This window comes from Mycteria americana, chromosome 4 (genome assembly GCF_035582795.1).
Source record: "Mycteria americana isolate JAX WOST 10 ecotype Jacksonville Zoo and Gardens chromosome 4, USCA_MyAme_1.0, whole genome shotgun sequence".
In the NCBI taxonomy this organism is placed as follows: domain Eukaryota; kingdom Metazoa; phylum Chordata; class Aves; order Ciconiiformes; family Ciconiidae; genus Mycteria; species Mycteria americana.
In genome coordinates this window covers 89,455,178-89,467,794 of record NC_134368.1, presented here as the reverse complement: position 1 = coordinate 89,467,794, position 12,617 = coordinate 89,455,178, and the positions used below count along the sequence as shown (strand labels likewise).

At 48.7% G+C, this 12,617-nt stretch overlaps 1 protein-coding gene across 1 annotated transcript in view; it reads left to right on the top strand.

Annotated features, from left to right (window-relative positions):
* Positions 1–12,617, top strand: part of FRAS1 (Fraser extracellular matrix complex subunit 1) — a 119,509-nt gene that overhangs the window by 92,102 nt on the left and 14,790 nt on the right. Inside the window, exons 48-60 of the mRNA XM_075500525.1 lie at positions 36–215; positions 2,274–2,398; positions 3,098–3,238; positions 4,172–4,399; positions 4,684–4,797; positions 6,064–6,214; positions 7,343–7,502; positions 7,989–8,151; positions 8,613–8,859; positions 9,796–10,140; positions 10,462–10,622; positions 11,010–11,157; positions 12,094–12,299. Of these exons, the coding sequence (XP_075356640.1) occupies positions 36–215; positions 2,274–2,398; positions 3,098–3,238; positions 4,172–4,399; positions 4,684–4,797; positions 6,064–6,214; positions 7,343–7,502; positions 7,989–8,151; positions 8,613–8,859; positions 9,796–10,140; positions 10,462–10,622; positions 11,010–11,157; positions 12,094–12,299 (2,369 nt within the window). The remainder of the gene's footprint in view (positions 1–35; positions 216–2,273; positions 2,399–3,097; positions 3,239–4,171; positions 4,400–4,683; positions 4,798–6,063; positions 6,215–7,342; positions 7,503–7,988; positions 8,152–8,612; positions 8,860–9,795; positions 10,141–10,461; positions 10,623–11,009; positions 11,158–12,093; positions 12,300–12,617) is intronic.

Genomic DNA, 12,617 nt, shown 5'->3' with positions numbered 1-12,617 from the left:
ATCTCCTAACTCAGCTTTGCATTTAACCCTTTCAGAGGACAGATTTCCCCCCTCCATCATCTCTAACAAAGGGCTGGTCTTGGATGAGAACTCAGCGAAGACGATCACAACCCTCCAGCTCTCTGCCACTGACCAGGACAGTGAGCCGACCCAGCTCCAGTACAAGCTCACCAAGCAGCCACAGCTGGGGCACCTGGAGCATGCGGCCTCCCCAGGTTAGCAGGGTGGTATTTTACTTGGCTGGGTACTCCTAGCAGCAAAGCACTGGAGGGCTTTTGAGCCCTAAAGATTCACTGCAGGAAAAACGTGCTCGGAGGCAGCAGCACAGAATTATGTTTCCTGTTAGAAATCAAATGGTCATTAGCCCAGAGAGTTGGAGAAGAGGGTGAGTGGAGGCAAGGCAGCCCGATAATCACAGATGAGGATTTATTCAGCCTCTGGGTGAGTTTATGCCCCATGGTAACCTTGCCTGGTGGACTTCGCAGTTCAGTCCAGCTTGCCGCTGTGTGAATCTCCTCTTTCAGGACCTATTGCTGCATCTGCACAACAGGCAAACCTTCAGCCTTTTCTGTGACCACATATAGTACAATGGCCAAAAAAATCCATCCCCTAATGTCCATGGTAATAGAGCCCACCTTGGTGAACAGACAACTTGCTTTCAGTCCCCCCAGTATGTCCCTTGATCCCTAAACAGCAGCCTCTTTCCCCAGCCGGGCTTTGGAGAGAAGAAGGGAACTAACTGCTGAGTTATTTTAAAAGGAAGCTACGCTGTGGTGTGATGGATACGCTGGATAATTGAATTCTGGTAGTTCAGAGAGGGGGGATTGGTCAATCCCGTGAAACTCAGGAAAGAATTACCTGAATTTTAGAGTTGCCTTCCATGCCCACTGACAGTATGAGTGTCCTACCCCTCTCTGATTGAATTAGTCTAAATGTATGCTGTCATATAATATGCTCTTCTGATTTAGATTATACTCATCTAAGATTATGTTCCTTCATAGAATTAGATTTCTTATTAACATGAGATTAAAGTGGAAATATCTGCTGTGTGTTCTCAAGATGCAGACAGTCCCTGTGCAGCTCAGTTTTAGTGTGTGGTTTGCCTCATGTTCTCACAGTGTAAGATGTCCTCTGGCAAACATGTTGAAAGGGTAGGAATAATGACTGAAAGTTACAATAAGCAAATCCCCTGCTGAGAGAAAATTAAAAACTTGCAATATTTTTGTCTAAATTGCAAACTAAATGGTGAATCTCGCACTTCGGAGACCTGAAAAAGCTGGGTTAAGGATTTTGTTGTCCTGTTATTTGAAATGTGATGATTCTGATTTCTGTGGGTTTTTTGTGTCTGTGATGGACTAAGAAAGATATGGAGTCACACACTGTGAAAGAGTTGTTCTCATGATTTAAATGACCTAAACCTAAGGAGAGAGTACTGGAGTGTTCAGAAGAGAACACAAACCTTTAAAACTAATGAGCTCTGAGGGAAACCTTGGCAAATCATCCAGTTTTGGCTCATTTATTTATATCGGATCCATTTGTAGCGTGGCCAATACTTGTCAGTAGCCATTTAACATGATAAACTGGTGACAAACTTTTTGTCAAGGTTTTTGTTGTTGTTGTTAAGAGCAGTAAAACTGTCAAGCGCAGCGGTGAGAGTTAAAGGCTCAAGTGCTTTTTAAAATGCTTGTCGGGTACCTTTCTGTGTCTGTGTCACACCTAATGACCTGTAAAGATGTCGCTGTAAGTCAGCGTTGAAAATGGGGCTTAGTCTGTTCTAAATGCAGGGGTACAAGGAGGAGAAAAGAGAGCAGAGACTCTGAAGGCATTTTTGAAAACTGCTGTGAGGCCAGGAAACCTTTTGCCCATACTCAGTGATGCCCTGGTTAGATCAGTCCTGCACAGGAGTGAAAATCGAAGTGTTACATCTACTGTTTTTCTCACAGCTTCTCTCTCGCTCTCTGCCCTGAGAGGCCCATCCCCAACAGGGTGTCCTGGCGGTGTGAGGTGCCATTGTAAAATTGTAAGTCTGGGAAGAAGTCTATGCTTCTTTTTGCAGAAGGGGTGCCACTATGTTAGTGTAGAAGTTGTTGAGAGGAGTTTTTAGGAGGCTCCGTGCCAGCTAAATCCCTGGCTCAGCTGAGGTTCATGGTACAGCCTGAACTGGAGCAGAACAAGCCAAGACTGGGTGCTTATAGCTAGATATGTCCAACTCCCTATATTTTCCCTGCCTCGCTCTTTCTGTTGCACTTTTTCCCCTATTGTTCTTTTCCTAGGGACAAGAATTAGTTCTTTCACCCAGGCAGACTTGGCCTCTCGCAGCATCCGGTATGTCCACACCAGTGACATTGAAAAGCACACAGATGCGTTCACCTTTTCTGTTTCTGATGGAACGAATGAGGTAAGTCCCAGCATGTTTTTTTGCCTGAGTCAGAGCAGGCTATTGATTCTGTAGGATGTGATGGGAGTCAGTTTTCTTTTTGTGTGCTTGTGAAAGACAGTTACACGTAGCAAAGGAAATGAAACAAGCCACACATGGGCTTGTCGTTTGGCAATGGTGGGTGCTCTTACTTCCCCTGCTGTGAGAGATCTTGCGTACCACGGGGAAGGGAGCAAGCTCTGTGAAGGGCGGGGGAGCCACCTGAGATGTAGCCTCATGAGACTGGTTTACCAAGATTTCAGTGTCTGGTTTTCATCTGCTTACCAATTGCTCCTGGAGCTCAGCTTTGATCTGGTGCACTAACAGCATACCCAGAAGCACAGTTAGACCCTTGAGAAATGTCTCCTTCCTACTGTCTGAAAGGGAAAAATCATAGCTGCAAATAGAGGGAGAGGGACAAAGTAGAAGGAGGGAGGAAGGGAAAAGTGGGTGTCCATAAATATCACAAAAAGAGGAAGAATAAATTAGTGGGGAGGGATAGAAGATGTCATGTGCACAAGATCTGAGCTTAGAAGCTCTTGTTTACTCACTAAACAAGGCCAAAATGAAGTGACCCAAACTCAGTGGATCACTGTGGTCTCCTTAAAGCATTACTGTTTCAATGGAATTGCACTCTTGGTAGACTGAATTCATCAAGAGAGGCTTTTCCTCCTGTTCCAGGTGAGCCAGAAGTTTGACATCACCATAAACCCTGTGGATGACTCCTTACCCCTGGTGCAAAGCCTCGGGATGACAGTTCAGAAAGGTGTGAGAAAAACCATCACCGAGTTTGAGCTTAAAGCAACAGATGCTGACACAGAGGTAAGGCAGGACTCCCCTTCCCTCCTCCTTCCCCTGTTCTGCTGCACATCGGGGCTATCAGAAAAATGGGCTTGTGTTCAAAGAGGGAGCTTATAGTGAGTGTCATCTCTCCCTGTGATCACAACATCAAACAAAAAGCTTGTGGCAGGCCCAGTTTGTACATAAACAGATGAATGAGTATTTGAGCAAAGCAAAGCCCTGGCTTGAGAAATGGCTTCATCCGAGATGTCTTTCAGACACATAAGCAACAAACCTACATGGAAAACATTTAGAAGTTGTGATCAGAGCTAATCCTTGCCCTGTCCCACCTTCTCTCTGAACATTGTGGATTTGAACTGAGCTTATGCCTAGCCTTGACACTGAGTTTATGCCTAGCGCAGATGAAAATGACATTTCCTCTTCCTCCTCCTGGGTCTGGCAGGAGGCTAAGCAGTGTCGTGTTGGCTCTACCTCACTGCGCTGCAGTTTCCCTGCAGCAAGAGAGCTCCTGGCTGCCTGTTACTGCCCTGAGCCAAAGATCCTGCCCCAAAGGTTATCGCTGCTTCCACCCTGACAGAAGTGACAAGGGACATGTTGCTTAGAATGGCTGCAGAGTGGGGGACTGCTCTTAGTTCAAGGGATCGTCACGAAGGCAGGCGGGAGCCATCTCAGACCAGCCAAACCAATAGTTTGGTGAGATGTGTCTAGCCTAGCTCTCCCTGATCGGGATTGTTTTGTAGATATCCACCTTGGGAGAGGGATGAAGACAGGGTAGGGCTCAGGGTGAATCAGTTCAGCGTGTGATGTTGCGTTTCATCCCCTGGTTAGAAACACTGTGCTAGGAAAGCTGTCTGGGCGTAGAGTCCCTCTCCAGGTGTCTCAAGCTGGAAGGACCTGCCTGTCCTGGTCCTGGGGTCACATCATCAGCTTTGCCACTCTGTCTCCTTGGTGCAGGCTGAGTCAATTACGTTCACAGTCATGCAGCCCCCTCGGCATGGCCTGATTGAACACACCAGCAATGGGCAGCATTACCACCAAGCCACCACCTTCACGATGGATGACATCTACCAGAACCGCATCAGCTACAGTCATGATGGTAGCAACTCGCTGAAGGATCGCTTCACTTTCACTGTGTCTGATGGGACCAATCCCTTCTTCATTATGGAGGATGGGGGGAAGAAGGTAAGGGGAGGAGAAGGGATGTGAGGGAGACCTTCTATAGCTAATAGAAAGCTACCTCCTCTCAGAGAAGGGGAGACTTAGCTGCTGTCGCTCCACTGAAGATAAGGGCTGAGTGTTCTCAGTTACGTGATGCCACATGCTTCTTCCCTGGTGTACCAGCCTTTGTGTCTGCAAACTCCCCACAGGACCTTGATCCCAACACAGCTGAAGGGAGCAAAGTTGGTAATATGGGGGATGAGGCTCTGACTCCCAAAGTAACAGCTGTCTCTCTGAACTTTTGTCAGGTTGTGACAGCAGCACCACAGCGCTTCAAAGTGGACATTCTCTCTGTGGATGATGGGACACCCAGGGTCATCACCAACCTGGGTTTGCAGTGGCTGGAGTACACGGACGGCAAGGTAACTGCCTGCCTGGGTTCAGCTTAGATTGTTCCTCAGACTGTTCCAGGAGAAGGAGCTTCACAGGAGAACCTCCTGATCTTTCAGCATTTTTATTCTTGTGATAGAGAGCAGGTGTCCCTCTGTGCCCATGAAGTGTCCTGGAAAAGGCAGAGGTGTGCAGGAATGCCAGCACTGCAGCTCCATTAGCCAAGCCAGGCAACGTGGCTCCAGGGCACTAAAGTGCTTCCTGGACCACTTCCTTCCTTTACATCAGCCAGAGCATCAAGCCTGGCTCTTCTTGGCTCTTGCACGACCTGTGCAGTTCGGTACAGCTCCTGCCCGCCTTCCTGGGTGGACACATCCTGCCCCTCGTCCCTCCGCCCCAGGGCGCTATGTTTTAAGCTTTGCTGATGGGCAGAGAAGTCTTGATTATGTGCCGCAGCAGCCATGGTAGAGATACATGGCTTTCAGAGAAACGTGGTATAGGGATTTCTCGCTGTGACATGCCTTTGTTTTGCTGAAGTCCAAACAAAACCCCAGGAAACTCTCTCTCATGCTTGTTTTTGAGGACCCAGCATTAAATGCAAAGAAATACTTCAGTTCTTCTCAGGAAAAAGGCCTGGAAGACACTGTAGTAAGAAATTGTATTAAGAAGTGGCTATCTCAGCTCAAATTCCTGACTTTAGAAAAAGCACTCCTGCAGCCTCCGGCAGTTCAATTCTCTCTTTTTCTCCTGCTGTTAAAGGTGTTTTCTTTTTAAAGAGAAAGCAAAATGTGGCGGAACTGAGGCACATCTGTGTGAGGTCATTTGGAAGAGGACTAGTGCAGGCTCACTAAAGCAGCATGAACTGTCCTGAGTGAATCGTTCAACTTGAGGCTGTTTGCAGCTGTTTTGGGCAAAGCCAGGCCTCACCTGAGCATCAGCACAGTTCGTGGAGCAGTGGTTTCCAGGTGAAACCAAAAGATTTGTCATAGCTTTTAGCCCCAGCTAGATAGGGCTGGGCAGCTTGTTCTGAATTTGCTTTTCTTTGAGCCACAATGGTTTTTTATTAAACAAACCAGATGCAAGGCAGAATTTGAATCCCTCCTGTGCTGTCAAACACCTTGTGGGGCACCTGTCTGTTCAAGGACGCTCTGTGTGCTCTGGGCTTTTACGTCCCCTAGCTTTTCCCTCATGGAGCACCGTTTGACAGAGGGATGGTTGGGCTTTTTGGATGAACAGTCAATCAGACTTGCACTGCTGGATCTCCAGAGTTTTACTCCCTTGGTTTGGCTTTAATCCAGGCAACCAATCTAATCACTAAGAAGGAATTACTGACGACAGACCCTGACACAGATGACAAACAGCTGATCTATGAGATAACAACTGGTCCCAGAAATGGTTATGTGGAGAACAAGCTGAAACCAGGGACAACTGTGACCACCTTTACGCAGGGTATGGAAGTTGGTCTGTATGCCGTTGCTTTTTTCCTTCAGGTCCTTCAGTGTGTCAAGATAGCCTGGGTGTGGGGGGAAAAAAAAAGGTGGGAGGGGAGAAGACAAGGGGCAAATCTCAGAGGTGTGCCAAAAATAAGAACTGAACTTTGCTCTCAACTGCAGAAATCCTCTAATTTCTTACAGATGCCACCCTGTGTCCTGTAGCACACCCAGGTTCTACAGCCTTGTGTTAGAGCTGGAGATTTGACTCGGGACAGTAAAGAGGAGTTGTAGATATTGCATGTGGTCACAAGGTCTGGTAGATGTTTAGATGTTGAGAATTGTCACAAGGTCTGGTAGATGTTTAGCCAGCAGTGCGGAGTCAACAATGTGTGGAAAGTTCACTCTTGCAGGACTGAGGGGCCCTCCATTAGGAGGGGGAGGTGAGGGAGCAACTGCTTCCTACAACACTGCGCTCTTTCTGATTGCTGCTCCCTCCAGACTTCCCCGGGCAGGCTGACGGGGAACTTGCAGCGCAGCCTTTTTTAGCATTTCTGCTACTGCAGTTCGCAGAGCCTCGCGCCACACTGCATTAGGTCCTGTACAAATGCAGTCAGCAGTTCTGCCTGTCCCTTCTCATCAGGCCTTGCCAGCCACGCCTGGCCTCTCGTGTGCTCAGGGGAAAAAAAAAAGGAGGGGAAAAAAAAAAAAAAGGAAGAGACCTACGTTATTTTAGGGCTGAAGCTTGGGAAACATATATTACACTGCAGAAGGTCACAGAGCCCGAGCCATCTCAGCAGTGAGAAGGAGCCCTGTTAGGACATGCCAACTTATAGAACAGAGATGAAATATGTGCTGCCCAGGCAAATTCATATTTCTTGCATTTCATCAAAGCTACTTTAAATTTACCTTATTTTTAAGTATGAGCCATTATGGATAAAGACTAGGCAAGGAAATGTCTTGTCACAGCTTGTAGGCTGGCTTTTACTGCAGGTAAGACCAAGGAAGTCAGAAAAGCTGCTGCAGCATAAAGGGCGTGTGGAGAACCCGATCCCTGCGGCCGGGTGGATGCATATCTCCCCACTGCTCGTCTGTAAAACTGCCGTTGGATTTCTGGGTTGGCTCATTGGATGTCTCCTCCCCGCAGAGGATGTGAACCAGGGCCTCATTCGGTACGTGATGCATGAGGAGAAGGTTCAGGAGACCATGGACAGCTTTCAGTTCCTAGTGAAGGACAGCAAACCCAATGTGGTCAGTGGCAACATCTTCCATGTCCAGTGGTCTCTCCTCAGCTTTACATACACCAGGTAAATGGCATGGGGTTTACAGCACTCTTCTGACAGATGGGGTCTTATCTGGAGTGAGGCGGGTTGAGCTCTGTAAAATGCGATTGGACCTACGGCATGGAAATGAAATTCTGGGGCAGTTACCATCATTTCTGCCTATGTTTCACTGGCACCCCGTCAGGACTGAGGTCTCGCTGCTGTGCACTGTAGCACCACACGTAGCACTCCTGTCGAATTAACGCTGTTGACTTCTACGGGAGGAGCCAACAGCAGCCGGTATGGAAGTGGGAACTGCTGCGCCTGTCAGTGAGGAGAAGTGCCTGCCGGGTTAAACCATGGAGCAGGGTTGCTGAATGGCTGCCATCTGCCCGAGTCCCTGATTATTAGCGTCCCTCAGATTTTCCATGGAGGCAACAATCATCCTGAGTCTATGGTGCTCAGTATCAGCGTAAACACACAGGGTTTGCTCCCCAGCCTGTTATTTGTATCTGCTTGATACGTTTCCAGCTACAACGTCGGAGAGAGCGCAGGCTCTGTGAGCGTCACCGTGAGGCGGATTGGTAACCTCAACCAGTACGCGATTGTCTTGTGCCGCACAGAGCAGGGAACAGCCACCTCCAGCTCCGGTTCACAGCCAGGAGAGCAGGACTATGTGGAGTATGCGGGGCAGGTAGGTTGGGGACACCAGGAAAGGGAAGGTCTGACCATGCATGCCATCAAGCCTGGATGAAAGAACTGATAAAAACACGAAGGAGACTGTATTTCCTTTCTAAAAATGTGTGGTCTATTTGCTTTCAGAAGAGGGTCTCTTTTTTTCATCAGTTTTTTAAGTTGGCAGATACGCTTTGCAGCAGTGTTCTGACAGACCACAAATGTTACAGGCTTGCCTGAGTAGGAATGTCACTCCTGATCATGCAAAGGGCTAAAACCATGACTGAGATGAGAAGGGGTAGGGGCCTACGCACTGCATTTGCTGCTGCCTTTGACCTCCACTAGCAATTTATCCCTGGGTAAGGTCGGTGTCTGACGCCACTTGTGCACAGGGTATGTGACTCAGGCAAGGGTAAGACAGGAAGGACAGAAAGTTTCAGACCCCAGCCCAAGGAGAGCAGCCCACTTGCTGCCTTCCAGGTGCAGTTTGAGGAGCGGGAGGACACCAAGGCCTGCACCATCGTCATTAACGATGACAACGTCTTTGAGAGCATGGAGAGCTTTGCTGTGGAGCTCAGCATGCCGGCCTATGCTCTGCTGGGGAACATCACCCGAGCCACGGTCACCATCACTGACGCAGAGGACGAGCCCACCCTGCAGTTTGACAGGAAGATGTACCACGTCAGCGAGAGCGCTGGTTTTCTCTCTGCTCCTGTTGAAAGGAAAGGTGGGTCGAGCCGGGCAGAACGACTTTCTGTGCTCCTGTGGGGCTCTGCGGCACGGGAGGAAAAGCGGCTCTGCAGGCGCTGCTGTGGGTGAGCCGTGCAGAGTCTGAACCCTCACGGCAGAGAGGGTGGATGGGGAGCCCTGGAGACTGTGGCCAACAGTAAACTGGGGACAGAGAGAAGTGAAGCACCTCTGGACAGACTGTGAAGTATGTCTGGCTGCCTAGAGCTTGGATTTTAATTCTGTACTTGATAGGTAATAGAATCGGTTTGGTGCCTGTATCCTGCAGTCTTTTATCACAAGACTAGGACTACTGCAAAGGCAATCTTTGCGGTGTATACCTTTGCCAGGCTCAGGCAAACAACTGTTTCCTGTTGGCAGACAAATAACAGTGACCCCCACAACAAGTGGTGTTCCTTGGGGTTTGCTCATCTATGATTTTGGAGTGATTCTTTGATTTTTTGGAAGTAGCTTTGTGGCGCAACTGAAATGACAAGCAACAACGCAGGGCAGATGGCGCTTTTTTGTGTTCTTTTTCCCAGCTCTGCTGTAAGATTCACCAATCCAGTTAAAGCTCCCGGCTTTTGGATTCCTTTCTCCTCCCCGCATGAGCAGGAGCAAACCCTTGTATTTATTTGCTGCTTCTCTGTGATCTAGATGCTGTGTTTTGCGTGGACCCTATCACTGTACTGTATATTCTTTAATAGATAAGTGCCACCCATTTCCTGATCATAGTAACCAAGAGTGCAGATTTGGAGCATGCTTGGAAGTCAGACCTAAGCCAGCTTTTATGCAAGTTTAGGAGCAGGGATGGTGTTCTTTTTTACTCCTCACCCCCTTTTCTGAATGCTGCTTTATTATTTAAGTGAATGGTGTCTCCACCAAATAGAGTAAAAGTATTTCCATAGAGTTACAGGTTTTTTCTGTTGCATCTTAGGGGATACCAGCAGCACCGTGTCTGCCATCTGCTACACTGTCCCCAAATCAGCCAAGGGAAGCAGCCTTTATATGCTGGAATCCGGCTCCGACTTCAAGTCCCGGGGGATGGCAGATGACAGCCGCGTTGTTTTTGGTCCGGGTGTCACCATGATGACATGTGACGTCATGATGATCGATGACAGTGAATACGAAGAAGAGGAGGAGTTTGAGATCGTATTGGCCAATGCCTCAGATAATGCACGCATCGGCAGCCGGGCTTCAGCCGTCGTCTTCATCAGTGGACCCAACGATGCCTCTACAGTGTCCCTGGGGAATGCTACTTTTACCGTCAGTGAGGCTGCAGGTGAAGAGTAGCAGGGGGCTCCCCCAGGGCTGCGCCACACTGCGTTGGGGTGCTTGCCGTGAAAGCGTGCTTTCACCAGGAAGAGGTATCAGAAGGAGGGATTTAGGGCACAGCAACAGAGTTGTAAAAGATCTGCAGAGGGTTTCTGTTCTTCCCTCTGCCCACGTGGGGAAGGTTGGGGGTTGTTCTCTGCAATAGCCTGTGCTGAGTGCAGGAGCAGTGGTGAAGGGAGAAGGGCATAAGGGAAGGGAAAGGAGTGGTTTTGTGGTATGTGGCTGCTTTCTCATCGTGCTTCTCTCTCATGTGCAACTGGTGATGCAGGAAACATTGAGATTCCAGTCCTCCGACAGGGACCTGATCTCTCAACCCCCATCTCGGTGTGGTGTGCCACTCGGATGTCAGACCCTCCATCTGCCAGCCCGGGAATCGATTATGTCCCCAGCTCCAGAAAAATAGAGTTCAGGCCAGGCAAGACAGAAGAGGTGAGGAGCCGCTTTGACTCCTGATGAGTCTGCTCTATCTGGTGACACTTCTCTCTTGTTTATGTGCGTACTCTATATTTGCCATTTGCCTGTTTTAAAAATCCTCTCAGGGCCACTTGAGAATTGTCAGTGAATCTGCCAGGCACAGATTGACATCTGATCAGCGCTACAGCCAGAGAAGATTCCGTCAGGCCACCTCTCCCAGGATAAAGATAACTGCCTATTCTCTGAAATCATGTGCCGGATTTACCTAGAACATTGTTTCCATTGATTAATGAATTCAGAAAAGGCCTGACATAATGCCTTTACATCAGACACCCAAATGTGAGTGCCGGGAAGGATGACAGCTTTGAATCTCTAAAAGCAGGACTTCTGCTTTCCTTCTAGTTCTGCACTCTGACAATCCTGGACGATGCGCAGTACCCAGTGATAGAGGGGCTGGAGACATTTGTTGTTTATCTCAGCTCACCCCATGGAGCTGAGCTGACAAAGCCGTTCCAAGCAATCGTGGCCATTAATGACATCTTCCAGGATGGTAAGTTATCCGTGGCAGCTCTATCCAGTCCATCCTGGCCTCTTCCTTCACACTTCCACGCAGCAGGAGGCTACTCCAAGTTAGGTTATTACTAGGCTGGATTTAGCCTGTTTTCCTGGGATCCTCCCATTCCATTTGGCTGCCCCGTTTCTTTCCATGCTTCACTCTCCACAAGAGCTTGGAGTCTTTGGGAGCGCAGAATGAATTTTCCTGTAGTGTTCCCTCGCTTTCAGCCATGCTTTGACTCCTCTGCTCAGAGCTCAGTCCTTGTTTCATGCTTTCTGTGGGCCAAAGTCCCCCTTACTATGTGAGAAAGTCTCACTGCATGTTTACTTTCTCTTGTGTTTTCATGTCTCTCGTGTTTGCTTGCCTAAGGAAAGCACACACTGTATAATTTAACTTCGTAGTAGTCTGTAATCATTTCTGCCTTTGTATCTTTTGTTCAGGTCTGCGCTCTTTGCTGCAAGCTATTTGTTCTGCGTCTGTCCGCAGACAGTAGGATAATGCTTTGAGACATAGCATCCATTTCAGTACTGAGTCCTCATATAACCCCCTCCTGACATGCCTTGCAAACACACCATCCCTGTACCGCCGGCCCTGTCTTGTTCTCCAGCGCATTGCAACAGCACCAAAACGTTAGGGAAGGAACAAGTTTCATCAGCTGTTGGAGTAGGTGACTGAGAGGTGACGAGAAGAGATACCTTCTTTTTGAAGCACTGCAGGGCCTGCTGATCCCGTGCTCTATAGAGGGATGATGGCAGTAATGGTCACTTCTTTGTTTGAAACCAAATCCTGTGTTGAGGCACAGTGAAGCTGCCGTCTTGTTCTCTGGCTGCCAGACTCCATGCAGCAGTTCTCCTAGGGTCTATGTGCCTCAATTAGCTCCTGTCTCTCTGTGGAGCTTGAACACTTGACTCTTTTTATTGCCTCCTGCAGTACCAAGCATGCAGTTCACCAAGGATACGTACACAGTGAAGGAGAAGGCGGGTACTCTGCACATCCCCATCTTCCGCACCGGGGACCTGAGCTATGAGTCCTCTGTCAGGTGCTACACACAGAGCCAGACAGCAGAGGTCACGGAGGACTTTGCAGAGAGGAGAAATGCAGAGGAATCTCGCATCACTTTCTTGAAAGGGGAGAAGGTGAGGTGAACCTGGCTTACAGGGAGAATGAAGAACCATTGATGGGAGAGGTTCAGATCTCCTCGACTCTGCATTGTCAGAGGGAGCTGACAGAGGCTGTCCGAACTGGTTTCGTAGACGCTTCAAGTCACAAATTCTTCTGGTCCTGGAAGTATGACGTGACTCTGAAGGGGTCGTTTGTTTCATGATAAAACTGGTTGAAACGTGAAATGCAAATCCTCCGTGTCAGTAGGACTCGGGATTGTTGTAACAGAGAGCTGTCGGTTTGTGGAAGCAGATGTCTTCACTGCTGTGTCTCATCATGTGACTGTGTGGTCT